The 18,453-nt window shown below is 44.2% G+C and overlaps 1 protein-coding gene across 2 annotated transcripts in view; it reads left to right on the plus strand.

Annotated features, from left to right (window-relative positions):
• The window catches only part of LOC116967365 (paired box protein Pax-8-like), a 44,243-nt gene that overhangs the window by 15,968 nt on the left and 9,822 nt on the right, over positions 1–18,453 (plus strand). For both annotated transcript variants that reach the window (XM_033013872.1, XM_033013873.1), the window contains 4 exons: positions 4,833–4,998; positions 5,847–6,044; positions 7,695–7,780; positions 11,243–11,371. In XM_033013872.1, coding sequence (XP_032869763.1) covers positions 4,833–4,998; positions 5,847–6,044; positions 7,695–7,780; positions 11,243–11,371 — 579 coding nt within the window. The remainder of the gene's footprint in view (positions 1–4,832; positions 4,999–5,846; positions 6,045–7,694; positions 7,781–11,242; positions 11,372–18,453) is intronic.

The following is an 18,453-nucleotide window of genomic DNA, read 5'->3' on the forward strand; positions in this document are numbered from 1 at the left end:
TTTTGCTCTTGTCTACAGAGATCTAGTTGCAGCACAGGGCTGGAATGGGAGCTGAGGATTTTATACCACGATGCCTAGATTACTCAACTGTGTCTCAAATACAAACTCTTTAAACTGTGTTTGTCCGTGACAATACACGTTATTATTGAAATACAGACCCAGAAGTTGTATATCTGGAGGATATAGATTTAACATGATTGGTCACAAATCAGAGGCTGCGTGTGAAAGACCATTTTAATGCAATGACAGGAGAATTTGGAAAGCAGGAGCGACCTGAGTGGGCGATGGAAATGTTTCAGTGTTGCCATTCATTAAATAAATACTTGATGGTTAAGAAAAACTGGAAAAATAGGAAGCAAAACTGGTTGGTGGAGCTAACCAGGTTGGTTATTTTATTATCCAGCACAAATGTAACTCTGTACACAATGTGAAGTTACTATGGTCATTGATCTCTGAGTGAATTAGACATGGGTTCAAGTCAGAACACAGAAAACTGAACGCAAAAATCATATTGACAATATCGTACAGAATTGACTAACTGCCAGCCACATTGTTGGGGATTCATCAGATGTTATTGGAGGCCTCTTGCATTCTAATTTTAAAAGTTATTTGGACAGATAAATGTTTAGGAAGTGGCCTGAGTTAGACTAGCCCAATACTAACCCTAACCCAACTTTGTTCAGTCTGTTATTGTGCCATGACTCTAGGGTGGATGTAAATGATCATTTGGAAAGTAATTATCCTGGATTATATGTATATTCTCTCAAATAATATAATCAAAATGTATTGTCTAGCCATTATCAAAATGCTTGTGTGGAACCTTGCTGTTTACAAATTGGCTCCTGTATTTCTGACATTATCAGACTTCATTAGCTTTAAAAATCTTTGGATTTTTGGTAGGTGAAGGTGCATTCACTATTTTAAGTAATGATGAGATTCAGATTGACCAATTGTACAGCAGTTATTCTTACTAAAAACACTTGTGATTGTAGCTTTAGTAAATAAACTCGAAGTATCAGACCACCCACAGCTGATCATTGCAGCATTAGACAGGGCTGCTTTCTTGGTTGGAGTCTATTATTTGTCTTTATTTCTGTCGTCCTCGACTCACTTACTGTTTGTCTTCAAGAGCATGTTCTAAACTCACGACATTTTGGAATGTTCAGACTTGCTACTTAGCCCTCTTTGTGGCAAATTGGAGCAAACATCAGCCATCCTGACATTCCCTCTCACTTCCCGATAGATTCCTGAGATAAGGGGATTGCCGGGCATGGGGAGATGAACCTAACTGGGTGTATACATTCTAGACGTTACAAGAATGAGCGGAGCTCTCATTGAAATATATATATAATACCTACAGAGCCTGAGAGATTGATACAGGCCATTTGTTTCCCCTAACTGGATACCTGTACATAGAGGGTGGCACAGTGACTGCTGCCTCAGCACCAGAGACCCGGGTTCGATCCAAACCTCCGGTTCCGGAAGTCAGGATACAACTGGAGTCAATCGTATCGCGAAGAATCAGCTAGCATTAGTAGTCACAGTATCAAACGAATGGGGTGGCCAAACAGGCCTGAGATAAGATTATTTTTCATCTATAGAAATATTTGTATTTATCTGTTCGAGGATTGTGGTGGCTCTGTGTACTGTGGGCAGAGAGCAATTAATTTTTAGATCTATCTGGAATCAAGGGCTAGTGCGGGAAGTAGTGACAAAGTAAAACTTCCAGCATGATCTTGTCGAATGATGCAGTCATGCAAGGGTCATCTACTTCACAACCTACACTCACTGGTTACAGACACAGAGTGCTGGAGTAACTCAGCGGGTCAGGCAGCAACTCTGGATAGAAGGAACGGGTGACGTTTCTGTTTCTTTGCTATCTTTGCCTTTAAATTAACTGGAGGTTTCGCGTGGTGTAGGGAAATTAAATAAAACACAGTGGGCTTTCAAGGAGAAAATGATGCTCCATTTGTGAATCACCTGGTGAATCACCTGGTGAATCAGCTGCCTGCTTTAGTGCTCATACAATCGGTTGGAAGATCTTTATTTCCATCTCAAGCTGCTGCTGAGGTAGTTGATCACAGTCAAGGCTGAGTTTAAGCATCGTAATGACCCTGCTGAGTCAGAGATGGGGAGGAAGTCAGCTCGGCCTCCTGTCCCTGTTTGCTGTTTCACGATGAGAAGGCAGGCACAGCGATGGAAGTTGGACCAGGAATAAACCAACACTCCTTGTCCATGTCCACAGGGGAATAACTTGACTCAGGCACAGTGAGTCCGGCACAGCCTCCATCACAGTGGGAATGTCATCCTGCAAGAAGATCGCACTTTAAGGAGAAGGGGAGTAATTGGAGGAATGGCGAACAGGAGCTTGTAGATCCATATTGATAAACGAATAAAATGTGGTACAGATGACGTGTGATCATGCATTGTGCCGTGCCCTGTGTCGTTTGCCAGCTCCTAGAATATTGTTATTGTTTCTGTTAGTTTGTTTACCTCTCGAATAAAATCTCAAAAGGTCTGTGTCACAACAGGCATATGATTTACTATGTGAGCTGAAATTCAATTTCCCAAAACATGTTTTTTATCAATTTATCTTTCTTTGTTGAGTTGACAATATGGTTATAACAATGTTGCTGAAGCAGCGTGTGCCGAAGAACTTCTGTGTAATAGTGACCTTCGCTACATTGACAGTGGTAGTCTCAATGCTGGCAGTGCCACTGAATGGCAAGTTAAGGTGGTTGGAATCTGTCTTGTTGGATGTGGCCACAATATTACTTGATGCTTGACTGTGGTCTACTGATTGAAGCAAAAACCTACAACTGCTGGACATCTGAAACAAAACAAAATGCCAGGAATACATAATAGATCAGACAGCATCAATGAAGGGAGAAACAGGGTCCACGTTTCAGGTCAGTGAACCTTAATCTGAACTCGAAAAGTAAGAAACAAGTGAGTTATAAGTTGCAAAGAGTGAGCTGGGAGAGGAGGGCATGTCTACAGTTGGATGGACACCAAAGTTATCCGGGTATCTACGACTCTACAGCAGAACTGGCCAGTTCAGACACAGACAGGAAAGGTTGGTCACCTTCAGTTAGTCCTGAGGGATGCAACATGCAGATTCGCAGAGCATCGCCAGTAAATTCACACAGGTCACTCTAACCTTCTAGTCACCTCACTTTTACACCCTGTCCCACTCTGTTTGGCCTGATACACTTTTCCAACAAAGCCCCACAAAGCTTGAGAAACTGCACCTCATTTTCCGTGCTCGGGAATCACCATCGACGGCCTTTCAATGTGTCCCCATGATACCAGATCTGCTGAAGGGCCTGTCCCACTTTCATGACCTAATTCACGACCTCTGCCGAGTTTGCCCTTGACTCATACTCACAGCATGGTCATCACAAGGCCGTAGGATGTCGTAGGTAGGTCGCAGCTGGCTTTGATCTGATTGTGAGAGAATTGGTTGTGAGAGAATTTCAATTTTAGGGATAAAAATATAACTAAACTTCAAATTATAGAAATCTGAAATGAATGAGAAAATGCTCGAAAATTCAAAGCAGGTCAGGCTGCAGCCAAGGGAAGAAAAACAGAGTTAACATTTCAGGAAACAGAATACTTAACGGAGAGTATTAACATAAAACAGAATATGCTTAAAATTAAGTGTTTTAAGCATTGTCTGTTTTGTTTCATGTTTAGATGGAGGTAGTGAACATCAGCTTATAGTTCACAGCACGTCACGGATGCCTAGTTTAATGTCGCAGATCTGTTTCAAGTCCATCCAATTTAGAACAATTGTAAGGCAATAAAACACAATTGAGGATTTCCTTCATGAGAAGACAGTGACATTGTCTCTCACAAGGTCCACATTGTGGCCGTTACTACCAACCGGTGCTAGATACATCAATCTGACACAGGTTGGTTGGGCCGGCCAAAAATCGTCAACTTATCCTTCACATCATTCAAAATAAATATTCAAAATAGTTTGTTATTTATCACAGACCCATAATATGTAGCGATGTACATGAGTATTCTACCAACGTTAGTTAGAGTGCTAACAAGGCACTGTTGGTGAGAGACACTTAAACTCCCCACCCATAACACCCTTGCAACAGACAAGTGTACTGGTATATCCTGTATATACCAGTACCAAGGAGGATCTTGGATTACAGACAGGAAGAGGCAGGCGTCCTCATATCTGCAAGACTTCACGAAGCTTGGGTACAGTGTTAGTTGCAATCTTGTGTTTGGCTGTTTGAGTGGACCCACTTGCCAACCCACCTGCCTGATCTGTTCCATGAGAGATCTAACAGTTGAGTGTAGTCATCAACATTAACACAAATCCCTACTTTGATCGGACTTTACTGGCTTTACCTTGCACTAAACGTTATTTCTTTATCATGTATCTGTACACTGTAAATGGCTCGATTATAATCATGTATTGTCTTTCTGCTGACTGGTTAGCACACAACAAAAGTTTTTCACTGTACCTCAGTACACGTGACAATAAACTAAACTACACTGAAACTGAAATCCTGGCCAGTATCAAGTACTCGACAGGAAACGCATTCCACAATTCATTCCACTTTCATAACAGAGAAATACATTTAACAATAAGAAAACTACAAAGGGAGAAAATAATTGAAAAATAAATAGACAATAGTTGGGGCTGATGCCAAGAGGTGGAAATGGAACAAGAAGTTGCTTTTAATGTAGAAAAACTTCAATATTTGCTTCAAGCCAGCATCACTAAAAATAAAGTAACACTGCCCTTTTGACAAATCTAGAGAAATACAAATAAGTTAGGTTTTAATGGACTCTGCTCTTGTTTTTAGGACACGGTGGAATCAATCAACTCGGAGGCATGTTTGTGAATGGGAGACCGCTTCCCGATGTGGTGAGGCAGAGGATCGTCGACCTTGCACACCAAGGGGTGCGGCCTTGTGACATCTCGCGCCAGCTCAGGGTCAGTCACGGGTGTGTCAGCAAAATCCTTGGCAGGTAGGAGACAAAACGCTGGCCTCACGGTGAAACGACAACCTCGCAGGCTAATGTCGATGCCGGAAATCTGAAATGACAACAGACAATGCTGGGAATACTCAGCAGATCAGGTAGCAGCTGTGGAGAGAGCAAGAGACTAGGTCCATCTGATGAAATATTAACTGATTTTCCATCTCCTGATGTTGCCTGACCTGCTGAACTGCTTTTCCTGCAGCAACAGTTTCTGAAAGCAAGCATTCACGAGTAGCAAGTAGTTGGGACAGCAAACACTAAATTGTCCATCAGTGTAAGGGGATTTATGTACAGGAACTGCGGTGGTTGCTGCAGCTGTACAAGGCCTTGGTGGGAGGTCCTGGGATGGCAGGACTGATGTATGTGGGGAGATTGGATTGGGTAGATGGAGTGTAGAAGAATGAGAGATAATATGACAGAAACACACAAACGTCTATCAGGAATATGCAATGGCAGGATGTTCACAATGACTGTAGAGTCCAGAACCAGGGATTACAGTCTCATTGATAGACACAAAAAGCTGGAGTAACTCAGCGGGACGGGCAGCATCTCTGGAGAGAAGAAATGGGTGATGTTTCAGGTCGAGACCCTTCTTCAGACTGAGAGTCAGGGGAGAGGGAAACTATCAACACTAGTTTGCTGCTTCTAGATCCATGCACAAACTAACATTTTAACATAGAAACATAGAAAATAGGTGCAGGAGTAGGCCATTCGGCCCCTCGAGCCTTCTGTGGCAGAGAATTCCACAGACACAACACTGGGTGAAAACCTCAGACTCAAAACCCTCTGGGTGATTTCACAACTCTCTCTCCTTTGTCTTCTGGAACCTGTCACAGGTACTATGAAACGGGCAGCATCATGCCAGGAGTCATCGGGGGCTCAAAGCCAAAGGTTGCCACGCCAACAGTGGTGGAGAAGATAGCTGAGTACAAACGGCAGAACCCGACAATGTTTGCGTGGGAGATCCGAGACAGGCTGCTGGCAGAGGGAGTGTGTAATAATGATACCGTGCCCAGCGTCAGCTCCATAAACAGGTAAGCGTTGCAAGCTGTTGAACCAGTGCATGTCTCTGTTTAACCCAAATCTAATTCCTCGGGGTACACATCTCGGAGGATCTGTCCTGGTCCCTCAATACCACCAAACTGATCAAAAAGGCGCAGCACCGCCTTTACTTCCTGAGGAGGCTCAAGAAACCTCACCTGTCCCCCCAGATCCTGACCAACTTTTACCGCTGTACCATCGAAAGCATCCTGACCACCTGCTTCACGGTATGGTACAGCAGCTGCACCGCAGCAGACAGGAAGGCACTATAACGGGTGGTGAAAACCGCTCAGCACATCATCGGTGCCCCGCTCCCTGCCATGGATGCCCTCCACCGAAAACGGTGTCTGAGACGGGCCGGGAAGATCATCAAGGACCCCTCTCACCCTAACCATGGACTGTTTGCCCTCCTCCCATCAGGGAGGCGGTACAGGAGCCTCAGGTCTCGTACTAGCAGGATGAGGAACAGCTTTTTCAACAACACACTTACATTGCTGAACTCGGAGTCCTGTCGCTAGATATCTTTGGTCTCTCCATCCACATTGTTAACCAGTACTCTTCTTACTCTAATGTATGCTTGTTCTGTATTTTTCTTTAAATTCCTATCTTGCACTATGACTATGACCAGACGCATTTCGTTGTACCTATACTTGTATCTGTGGAATGACAATAAAGTTGAATTGAATTGAATTGAATTGAATTAACAAGTATGCATTGCAAGCTGTTGCACCAGTGCATGTCTCTGTTTCCCAATAAAGGTTGCGCTTTGACACCTGAAGGACATCAGAACTATGGAACATAATATTTTCCGTTCAAGGAGACTTTGAGTTAATATCAATCAATCATTCAAGGGAGCAGAGTAAAACTCTACACTACAATGCAATCCCAAATCAAATACTGTTAATGATGGACACAAAATGAAGTCCTCAATGCATTAAAACATTCTAAATGTTCTGGCTTATTATTCATCCTGTTAAAAACTGAATTGGACTTTACTGACATTTGACACCAGACATGGTGCCCATGGACTTTACACCACAAGAGTTCGTCAGTACTGGGAAGAAGTGAACTGGAAAATGATGGCACTAGAAAGATTTATTCTGACAAATTTAATTGAAAATAAAATCATACGACAGCCTTCAAATTGGAAACATTTTGACTGGTTTCCAATTGGATTAAGAGTGTGATTTTGGCCTGGCGAATGTTAGTGCGGTCTGTAGACTATGTGGAGGTAAATATTTCACCTCGACAACAAGTCCTTAATTGCTGCCAGTGGTGATGAATGGGGAGACACATGAACATTTATCTTAAGAACAAAATTAACCAGCAATAGAGTAAGGAAAAGCAGCTTAATGAGAAGAGAGAACAATGTTAGATAGGTACATGCATCGGGCAGGTTTGGAGGGATATGGACCAAACGCAGGCAGGTGGGACTAGTGTAGCTGGGACATGTTGGCTGGTGTGGGCAAGTTGGGCCGAAGGGCCTGTTTCCACACAGTATCACTCTATGACTAGTGTAGCTGGGACATGTTGGCTGGTGTGGGCAAATTGGGCCGAAGGGCCTGTTTACACACTATATCACTCTATGACTCTATGAAAAGGAGTGATGAGAGAACTATTAAACCTTTCCACTTTGTCGTCAGAATTATAAGAACCAAAGTTCAGCAGCCATTTCATCTACCTCTTGAAGACCATTCTGGGACGAGACTGAGTCCAGGCCACACTTTGGGTGAGTAACAGAGATATGTCCGAATATGGTCTGAAATGTGGTTTCCCCCATGATATTGTGTTCATAGTTCAGTTAATTTGTACCATTACATTCATATGGAAACAAACATTACAAAAATCTCAATATTGCTGTAATTATGTCACACAAGGCCCATGATATTTAAATTGTGTAAGATTCACAAAGATGAGGCCAATGGAGCTACTTATCTAAGATGTATCTAAGGGCTTATGTATAGTGAAGATAGACACAACAAGCTGGAGTAACTCAGCGAGACAGGCAACATCTCTGGAGAGAAGGTTTGGGTGACGTTTCAGGTTGAGACCTGTCTTCAGTCTTCTATTGACTATATGCTCCGTTCCAGCTACTCTGTCAGATTGACGCAGATGATGTTGGACTTTACCCTGAGCTCCAACATAGTCTAGATATCACCAAGACCACATTCGCAGCTGTACCGATATTTAGGTAACAACTCTTCGACGCACTGAAACTTGTTACCTTGCTGTTGCTACATTAGGTCTTCATGTCACAAATGTTCCTCTCACCCTTGGTTGGGAACCCTTGCTCTGCACCTATTCCAACTTCCCTAACCTCTGTATAGCCACCCTATACCCAGCCTGCTTGACCATTTGTGGAATTCCCTGCCACAGAGGTCACTGGATGGATTTAAGAGAGAGTTAGATACTCTAGGGGCTAGTGGAATCAAGGGATGTGGGGAGAAGGCAGGCACGGGTTATTGATTGGGGACGATCAGCCATGATCACAATGAATGGCGGTGCTGGCTCGAAGGGCTGAATGGCCTCCTCCTGCACCTATTTTCTATGTTTCTATCTATGTTTCTATATTAGTGATGTCCTGCCAACTGCTGATGACCTCTGTTTGCCAATGTACAAAATGCTAATATACAAGTCTTTTTACAGTCACTTTTCTACCAGCATCTGCAACTATTACTGGTCCGGGCCCTGCACTCCACTGCGCCCCAGATCAACCACCCAAACAGTCCCAGGTTGAAGCTGGTTCTCGACCCGAAACGTCACCCATTCCTTCTCTCCAGAAATGCTGCCTGTCCCGCTGAGTTACTCCAGCACTCTGTGAAACGTCACCCATTCCTTCTCTCCAGAAATGCTGCCTGTCCCGCTGAGTTACTCCAGCATGTTGTGAAACGTCACCCATTCCTTCTCTCCACAGATGCTGCCTGCCTGCCTGTCCCGCTGAGTTTCTCCAGCATCTTGTGTCTATTTCTGCGCCCCAGATCAACCACCCAAACAGTCCCAGGTTGAAGCTGGTTCTCGACCCGAAACGTCACCCATTCCTTCTCTCCAGAAATGCTGCCTGTCCCGCTGAGTTACTCCAGCACTCTGTGAAACGTCACCCATTCCTTCTCTCCAGAAATGCTGCCTGTCCCGCTGAGTTACTCCAGCATGTTGTGAAACGTCACCCATTCCTTCTCTCCACAGATGCTGCCTGCCTGCCTGTCCCGCTGAGTTTCTCCAGCATCTTGTGTCTATTTCCAGCTTCTCTTCCCTCCTTTTTAAAACCAGAACTTTCATCAATCAGAGTTTTATTGTGCAGCTTCCAAACCCCTCCATGCGGTGTCACTTTAGCCCCCTCCATTAAAAGCCTTCTATCTTTCAACCTTTCTAAAACTTTCTAAAACTCCCCTTCATTCTCGCTTTTCTGAAGCACTTTGCCCAGGTAAATTTTCAGGCTGTTTCTGCATTTTGTTTTAATGTGGAAATCAATGTTGTAGATGTAACACTGGCCCCAAAGTTGGAGGAGATTAAACCTGCTGATACAGATTTTTGGATTAGTTGGTGATAATATTTCATTTGTTGGTTTACAGTTGCAGTGAATTTATATAAAGATAAGATTTATATCATGGTTTGCAAGCTGGAACCTCCCAGCAATGGTAGTGAGTGCTTTTGGGTGATGGATCCTAATATTGAGTGAATGCCAGAAAAAGCCGGATCTGGAGTGACCTGTGAACAAACACTGTTGATGTAAACACATCAGGCCATGTATTTCCTTCATTAAAACAACCTGTATATCATTGCAAGAGAAAAGAATATCCAAATTAATTTCATTGGCTGAAAAATTGTCACTTTTAATAGGGTTGTGGTTTCTCAGTTCAACGGATTCTTGGTCAGCCTTGCAATCAGCTCGAAGGTAAAAATATTAAAAAGTTTCAATATTGAGTTTAGTTTATGCTTTCCTTTGAAATAACTCAGGCATCACTTTAAAATGTCAATATAGTTGTCCAATTTGCCTCTGCTTCCTGCCATTATTCTTAGTTCTCTATATCCCCAGCAACTCCAATAACCCAACATCAATCCTGACTTCCATTGCTCCGTGTGTGCTTATATGTTCTTCATATGACCAAGTGGGTTTGCACATGGTGTTCTAGTTTCTTTCTACATCCTGGGACAAGCTGGTAAATGATAGATACATTAACTACAGTGAATTACTCTGGATAGAGGTGGCAGGTAGAAGATCTGAAGAAGGGTCTCGACCCGAAACGTCACCCATTCCTTCTCTCCAGAGATGCTGCCTTGCCTGTCCCGCTGAGTTACTCCAGCATTTTGTGTCTATCTTCGATGCATAAAGTTATGCAGGCTACCAATACACTCAACAAACATGAAGGAAATTGCTGGCATCTTACTGAACCAAACTTGAAACACATTTTTATACCCTTACTGGTAAGTCAAGCATAGTTGGCATCTATGGCTCAAACTATTCTTAGTTTTGGTGCTTATTTTGAAATGGACAAATGCATATCACAACAATATTAGTTCAACCGATGATTATATTATAGGGCATTAAGATTAATTCACATCATTTGTAACTAGGATCCACAACCAACCCTCCCCAGCGGCTCAATCCAACATTATTCAACAACTCAGTGGGATGTATTCAAGAGAGAGCTAGATTTAGCTTTTAGGGCTAATGGAATAATGGTATATGGGGAGAAAGCAGGAACGAGGTACTGATTTTGGACGATCAGCCATGATCACACTGAATGGTGGTGCTGACTCGAAGGGCCAAATGGCCTACTCCTGCACCTATTTTCTATGTTTTCAATATGCCTAACCTCAGGGGAAGGGGTCAAATGTCGTGTGTCCGAGCCATATAACATGATGCATTTTATTATGACCTTATTACTCTTATAATAGTGAGTTTTATCGTGAGTCCTGACCTTTGCAGAATTTGTTTCTATCCACTGGTAGATGATAGGTTGTATAGAGTTATTGTCAGTTCCCTAGAACAGGAAGGCAAAACAATAAGTTCCCATTTTAATGTTTATACGGTGATTCTTGGATTAAAGTTAGGTATGGTCAAGATTTGGTAGTCAGGAAGTTTGCCACAAATTCACTCGTCCTTACATATTCAGTATGTGTTCAGTCTCAGTAATGAAGGTGGCCCTTTGAATGATTATGATTGATCATTTCAAACTTGCATTTTTTTCAGTGCCCAACTCGACGGTGACACCTCCAGAGTCTCCGCCACCCAGCGACTCCCTGGGCTCATCGTACTCTATCAATGGTCTCCTTGGGATCGTACAGTCCAGTAACGAAACCAAAAGGAAACTTGCAGAAAGTAAGGAAAGCAGACTGTGGTTTGGTGCTGAGTCCACTCTAATTCTGAGTCTGATTACTGCTGAATTATTATTTTAACTTTAAGATTTTAGTTGCTTGTAAAAATAGTGTTTTCTTCAGTGTGATTTAGTGCCATGAAATAACCATCGATAGATAATCCATGATTTGACAAGGTAGGGAGCTGTAATCTTAGTTAGGTCATTGTGCCTCATACTGACACTGTTGCTAAGAAGGTTTGTATTTTCAGCAGAACAAGAACACCGTTGGGATCACAGCTTCGAGTTGGGATAAATTTGTCCAAATCTTTCCAATCTAATATCTGGAGGAAACACGAGACTGGAGAATTATCAGCTGCTTTGTAAAATTAAAGGATATGAGAGATTTTTGAAATCTAGAGGCTGCCATGCTGAGAGATGCCAGCATTTATGTTTTGAAAACTGGATTTTTGAGTGCCTGGACTTTATACGAGGAGTGGCATGGTGGTGCAGCGGTAGAGTTACTGCCTCACAGCACCAGAGACCCGGGTTCAATCCTGACTGCGGGTGCTGTCTGTACGGAGTTTGCACGTTCTCCTTGTGGGTTTTCTCCGAGCGCTCCGGTTAGTGTGCGGGGTGATCGCTGGTCGAACATGTGGCAGTTGTAGTGACTTTTGTCTTTGATTGGAAGTAATCATCCTGGTTTATTAGTTGTAATTAATGCATCTGCTTTCCTTCAGTCAGGCTTTCAGAGTTGTTGCCTGAATCTGATCATGAAAAACACTAATAAATTACTCAAATAATACCTGGTGCATCACAGGCTAGTAGTCTGTAGGTCTGAAGAAGGGTCTCGACCCAAAACGTCACCCATTCCTTCTCTCCAGAGATGCTGCCTGCCTGTCCCGCTGAGTTACTCCAGCACTTTGTGTCTGTTTAGCTTGCTGTTTTTACCATTCAATATCATGGCTGATTTGCGATAAATTTGTCCTTTCCCCATGTCCCCGGATGCTGTAAAATAACAGTTTGATGTCATATTTAAACGACCAGTTCGCTCGGCATTATTTACCATTTGTCAAAGACAGTTCCAAAAGTTGACCTTCCTCTGTGGACTATCAGGTTACTTCATCAAAGTTCTCCCAGTTTACTTCATTTTATTCATTATCCTTTTATAATTTTCAATTTGATGATCCATTTACTAGATGAATCTTCTTTCCACGAGGGGACAGCAGTAAAGACATTCTCTTCATCTTAGGTGCTGTTTTGTGCTTTATGCCCCTGTCCCACTTAGGAAACCTGAATGGAAACCTCTGGAGACTTTGTGCCCCACCCAAGGTTTCCGTGCGGTTCCCGGAGGTTTTTGTCAGTCTCCCTACCTGCTTCCACTACCTGCACTCCAATACACCTGGACGATTTCCGACACTTCCCTACCATTCCTTGACCTCACCATCTCCATCGCAGGGGACAGACTCCTGACCGACATACATTATAAACCCACTGACTCACATGGCTATCTGGACTACACGTCTTCCCACCCTGCCCCCTGTAAAGACTCCATCCCTTACTCCCAATTCCTCCGCCTACGCCGCATCTGTTCCCAGGATGAGACATTTCATACCAGGGCATCGGAAATGTCCTCGTTCTTCAGGGAACGGGGATTCCCCTCCGCCACCATAGATGAGGCTCACACCAGGGTCTCATCCATACCCCGCAACACTGCTCTCTCTCCCCATCCCCGCACACGCAACAAGGGCAGAGTCCCTCTGGTCCTCACCTTTCACCCCACCAGCCGCCAAATACAACACATAATCCTCCGCCATTTCCGCCACCTCCAACGTGACCCCACCACTCGCCACATCTTCCCATCTCCCCCCATGTCTGCCTTCCGCAAAGACCGCTCCCTCCGCAACTCCCTCGTCAATTCTTCCCTTCCCTCCCGCACCACCCCCTCCCCGGGCACTTTCCGTTGCAACCGCAAGAAATGCAACACCTGTCCCTTCACCTCCCCCCTCGACTCCATTCAAGGTCCCAAGCAGTCGTTCCAGGTGCGACAAAGGTTCACCTGTATCTCCTCCAACCTCATCTACTGCATCCGCTGCTCTAGATGTCAGCTAATTTACATCGGTGAGACCAAGCGTAGGTTGGGCGACCGTTTCGCCGAACACCTCCGCTCGGTCCGCCTTAACCTACATGACCTCCCGGTGGCTCAGCACTTCAACTCCCCCTCCCATTCCCAATCCGACCTCTCTGTCCTGGGTCTCCTCCATTGCCAGAGTGAGCAACAGCGGAAATTGGAGGAACAGCACCTCATATTCCGTCTGGGGTCCTTGCGCCCCTATGGCATCAACATTGAATTCCCCCAATTTGGCTAGCCTGTGCTGTCCCCTCCCCTTCCTTCACCCTCTAGCTGTCTCCTCCCACCCTCCCATCCGCCCGCCCTCGGGCTCCTCCTCTTCCCCTTTTTCCTTCTTTCTTTCCCCACCCCCCATCAGTCTGAAGAAGGGTTTCGGCCCGAAACGTCGCCTATTTCCTTCGCTCCATAGATGCTGCTGCACCCGCTGAGTTCCTCCAGCAATTTTGTGTACCTCCACTACCTGCAACCTCCGGCAACCACCTGCAACCTCCGGGAACCGCACGGAAACCTTGGGTGGGGCGCAAAGTCTCCAGAGGTTTCCGTTCAGGTTTCCTAAGTGGGACAGGGGCATTAGACATTGATGCCGTAGACAATCACCCTCAACTCTTTCTTACCATTGTGAGCATCAGTGAACACTTTTTAAAGAGCAAATTGTTTGATAACACTGTCAACAATATGTTGAGATTGAGAGCAAACTGACATGGTTGTAATTAGCTGGACTAAAATAGAGAATACTGTAACTACACAACAAGCCCAGCAGCACCTGTGGAGAGAACATCACAATTAGTGACCTACGAGTATTTTCAGCATTCTCCTGTTCCATATAATTACCACCCAATCAATTTAACGATTTCAGCAGAGTGATGCAAACTATTCCCTTCAGGATCCATACACTCTGATGCTGTGATGCTCTAAGCTGGAGGATGAGGTGGATGTTCAACAACTGTGTGAGTTGGCCATCTGTGACGAGCCATCACTTCCTACAAGGTGAATCAGGGGGCAGCTCAAACAACAGCGAGGCATCACTCCCTGACGAGCTCAATGCATTGTACGCACACTTTGATAGGGAGAACGCTGATGTGCCTTCCCGAGCCCCCATATGTCCTGATGGTATTACAGTCACTGAGGCCAACGTCAGAAGATCCGTCAGTGGTGTGAACCCTTCGAAAGCGTCTGGAACTGATGGTATGCCTGGTGGTGTTCTCAAAACCTGTGCAGACCAACTGGCTGTAGTATTTGTGGAAATTTTCAGCCTCGTTACTGAGGTCTGAAATTCCAACCTGGTTTGAAATGGCACCAATAATACCAGGAGAAGAGTAAGGTGACTATCGACCCGTGGCACTAAGTCCGTGATGATGAAGTGCTTTGAGAGGTTGGTTATGGCACACATCAACTACCTCAGCAAGAACCTCGACCCATTACAGTTGCCTACTGCTACAACAGGTCAATGGAGGATGCGATCTCACTGGCTATCCACTCTGCACTGGACCACGTGGACAGTATAAACATATACGCCAGGCAGTTGTTTATAGACTACAGCTCGGCGTTCAATATCATCATCCCCACCAAGCTCACGGAACTGGCTCTCTCCACATCTCTGCAACTGGATCCTCAACTTCCTCCCACAGTCTGGTCAAATTGGCAAGAACACCTCTTCCTCAATAACAATCAGTTTGGGAGCACCTCAAGGTTGTGTGCTCAGCCCCCTGCTCTACTCACTCTATACTTATGAATGTGCAGCCGGCCACCATACGGAATCCATCTTCAAGTTCGTCGACGACACCACCGTTGTTGGATGAATTACAGATGGTGATAAGTCAGAGTATAGGAGGAAGATCGATCGACTGACCAAATGGTGCCAGCACAATAACCTGGCTCTCAATGTCAGTAAGACCAAGGAACTGATTGTGGACTTTGGAAGAGGAAGAATGAGGACCCACAAACCTGTCTATCTGATGGGACGATGGTGGGGAGAGTCCAAGCTTGAAATTCCTGAGCGTGCCTATCTTTGAAGATCTGTCCTGGACCCAGCAAACTGGTGCAATTATATAGAACGCCCATCAATGCCTCTACTTCCAGAGAAGATTGAGGAGATTCCATATGTCAATGAAAACTCTCTTGTACAGTAAAGAGCATATTGACTGATTGCATCACCGCCTGGTTCAGCAACTCGAACGCCCAGGATCAAAGAAAACTGAAGAATTGTAACATCTCCACTTTTGGGAATTTCCCACAACAGCTTAAAATGGTCCAGGAACACTTGGGATGGCATTGGGAGCCCCAATCGCATGTATCAGGAGGATAGGGAAGCCCTACATCAATGGTGGAGGGATTCTACAACATCACTATCGGACACCTCTTGCTTCATCTGTACAAGAGTCTATGGTTCACAAATTGACCTCATCAGGCTCCACAGAACCCGCAGAACATGAGTGCATGTCATCCTTGATCTGGCGGGACTATAGTGCTATGTATCTATAGTCCAAACTAGGTAGAGATAGCAAACCACCCCACCCCCACCCACCCTGCCCATCCAGTAGGACGTTAGTGAGACAAGTGGCATTTTACAACAGTCAAAATTGCATGAACTTTGTTACTGAGACGAGTTAATTTTTCAAAAGAACACAGACCATTTATGGCACAGGGGGTCATTTGGTCCATTGAATCTGTGCTGGCCAAGAAAGATTCCAACTCAGGACTAGCAGTCTAGTCCTGTAATTTACAGCCCTTCAAGTATACACCCAGGGATTCTAATCCTAAACCACCCTTCTAGGCAGTGAATTCCACATGCTGATTAAAATAATTTTCGTTACTTCACTGTAACTTCACTGTTACTTCATTATCTTCCTGCCAATTACTTCATATCTATGCTCCCTGGTGTTTGAACTTCAAGAAAGGAAACGGGTCCTATCTATTTATCTAGAATCTTCATCATTTTATACATTTTGGCTAAATCACCCCTCAGTCTCCTGAGTTCCATATAGAAAAATCTCAACCACTCCAATATTTCCTTAGAGCTAATATTTTCCAGTCCTGAAAGAGTGACAAGGAATCTAATAATCTGTGGTCTAATTAACATTGTATCCATTTCATGCCTGGTTTATTATTCTATGCAATGACTAATAAAGGAAGGCATCCTATATGCCTTTTTAATCACCATGTCTTCTTGTTCTGCTACCTTTAATGAGTTATGAATGTACACTCCAAGGTTACTCTGTTCCTCTGCATCTTTCATAGTCACCTGTTATTTTGTATGTTCCCTTCCTCATGACGTACCTTCCGAATTGCATTACCTGACACTTACTATCCCCCAAAAAATGCTGGAGTAACTCAGCGGGTGAGGCAGCATCCCTGGAGAAAAGGAATGGGCGACGTTTCGGGTCGAGACCCTTCTTCAGTCTGATTCATCTGAACACCAGTAGATCCGCGTAGACAAAAGTGCTGGAGAAACTCAGCGGGTGCAGCAGCATCTATGGAGCGAAGGAAATAGGCAACGTTTCGGGCCGAAACCCTTTCCTTCGCTCCATAGATGCTGCTGCACCCGCTGAGTTTCTCCAGCACTTTTGTCTACCTTCGATTTTCCAGCATCTGCAGTTCCTTCTTAAACACCAGTAGATGTGCCTCACCCACTGAGTTACTCCAGCATTTTGTGTCTACCTTCGATTTAAACCAGCATATATTACTATAATTCTCCTGAAATCAGAAGCTTTTAACTTCCCTGTTAACCACACTGACATTTTCTCATTATTCAATTCTGTTTGGTCATTTAATTAACCAAATGTAACTACTCTAGCTGTTATGGGCAGTTTTGAACTTGTCCCTGTATTGTTAATGCGTGTGTCTCAATCATAAGCTACTGTCCCCTACAGTTAACCTCCGACCCAACCCTTGTGGAAACATGACTAGATTGCAGCAATCTCTGGGTTTCCCTCCTGTATTGCTGTATGTATGTATGTATGTATGTATGTATGTATGTATGTATGTATGTATGTATGTATGTATGTATGTATGTATGTATGTATGTATATATGTATGTATGTATTTAGATGCTGCTGTATTGTCCATGTAGCAAACTCGACCAAATTCAGTTCAGGCAACACAATGTCGAGGTCAGAGTTGAGGTCTATCTGGTGTATCCACCACATCAATACGTACATTTATCAACTGACTTAATGGAGTTGTAATTAAGATGTCATTAGTAGCATGAAGCACAAAGCAATCATATTAGATGAACAAAGGACAAAGTTGGTTTGTCTTCGTTGTTCAGACAAGGTGACAATGATTCATGGGGAATTAGTAGACAGATGATTATGCTGCAAGCAGGCTGGCTTCATGAGACGTGTTTGACTTAGCTGTCCTGAAGTGTGGAGTCAGTAGCACCTGAGCAAGGCTTGGAGTTTGTCCAGTGTATATGTACAAGGTCAATTCTAGAGGATTGCTCTATGAAGAATAATTGAGCAATTAGCTCCTGGTTACGTGTTTAGATGAATGAGATGAAACCTCATGGAGGTGTTCAAGGTTCTGAAAAGATGCTGAGAGGTTATTCCATTTACTAAAGCATCCAGAACCAGGAGTCAGTGTCTTGGGATGAAGACAAAAATATTTATGGGTTAAATGTCCATCTACTAGACTTTAGACTTTAGAGATACTGCGCGGAAACAGGCCCTTCAACCCATCTAGTTCGTGCTGACCAGCGATCACCCCGTACACTAGCACTATCCTGCACACTAGGGACAATTTACAGAAGCCAATTAACCTACAAACTTGAATGTCATTGGAGTTTGGGAGGAAGCCGGAGCACCCAGAGAAAATCTGCACGTCACGGTGAGAACGTCCAAACTCCATACAAACAGCCCCCGTAGTCAGGATCAAACCCAGCTCTCTGGCGCTGTGAGGCAGCAACTTACCACTGTGCCACTGTGGTATTTGCACCATATGGAATAGTCACTAGGTTCTGTTATCCTAGTTAACTGATGG

The sequence above is a fragment of the Amblyraja radiata genome, chromosome 39 (genome assembly GCF_010909765.2).
Source record: "Amblyraja radiata isolate CabotCenter1 chromosome 39, sAmbRad1.1.pri, whole genome shotgun sequence".
In the NCBI taxonomy this organism is placed as follows: domain Eukaryota; kingdom Metazoa; phylum Chordata; class Chondrichthyes; order Rajiformes; family Rajidae; genus Amblyraja; species Amblyraja radiata.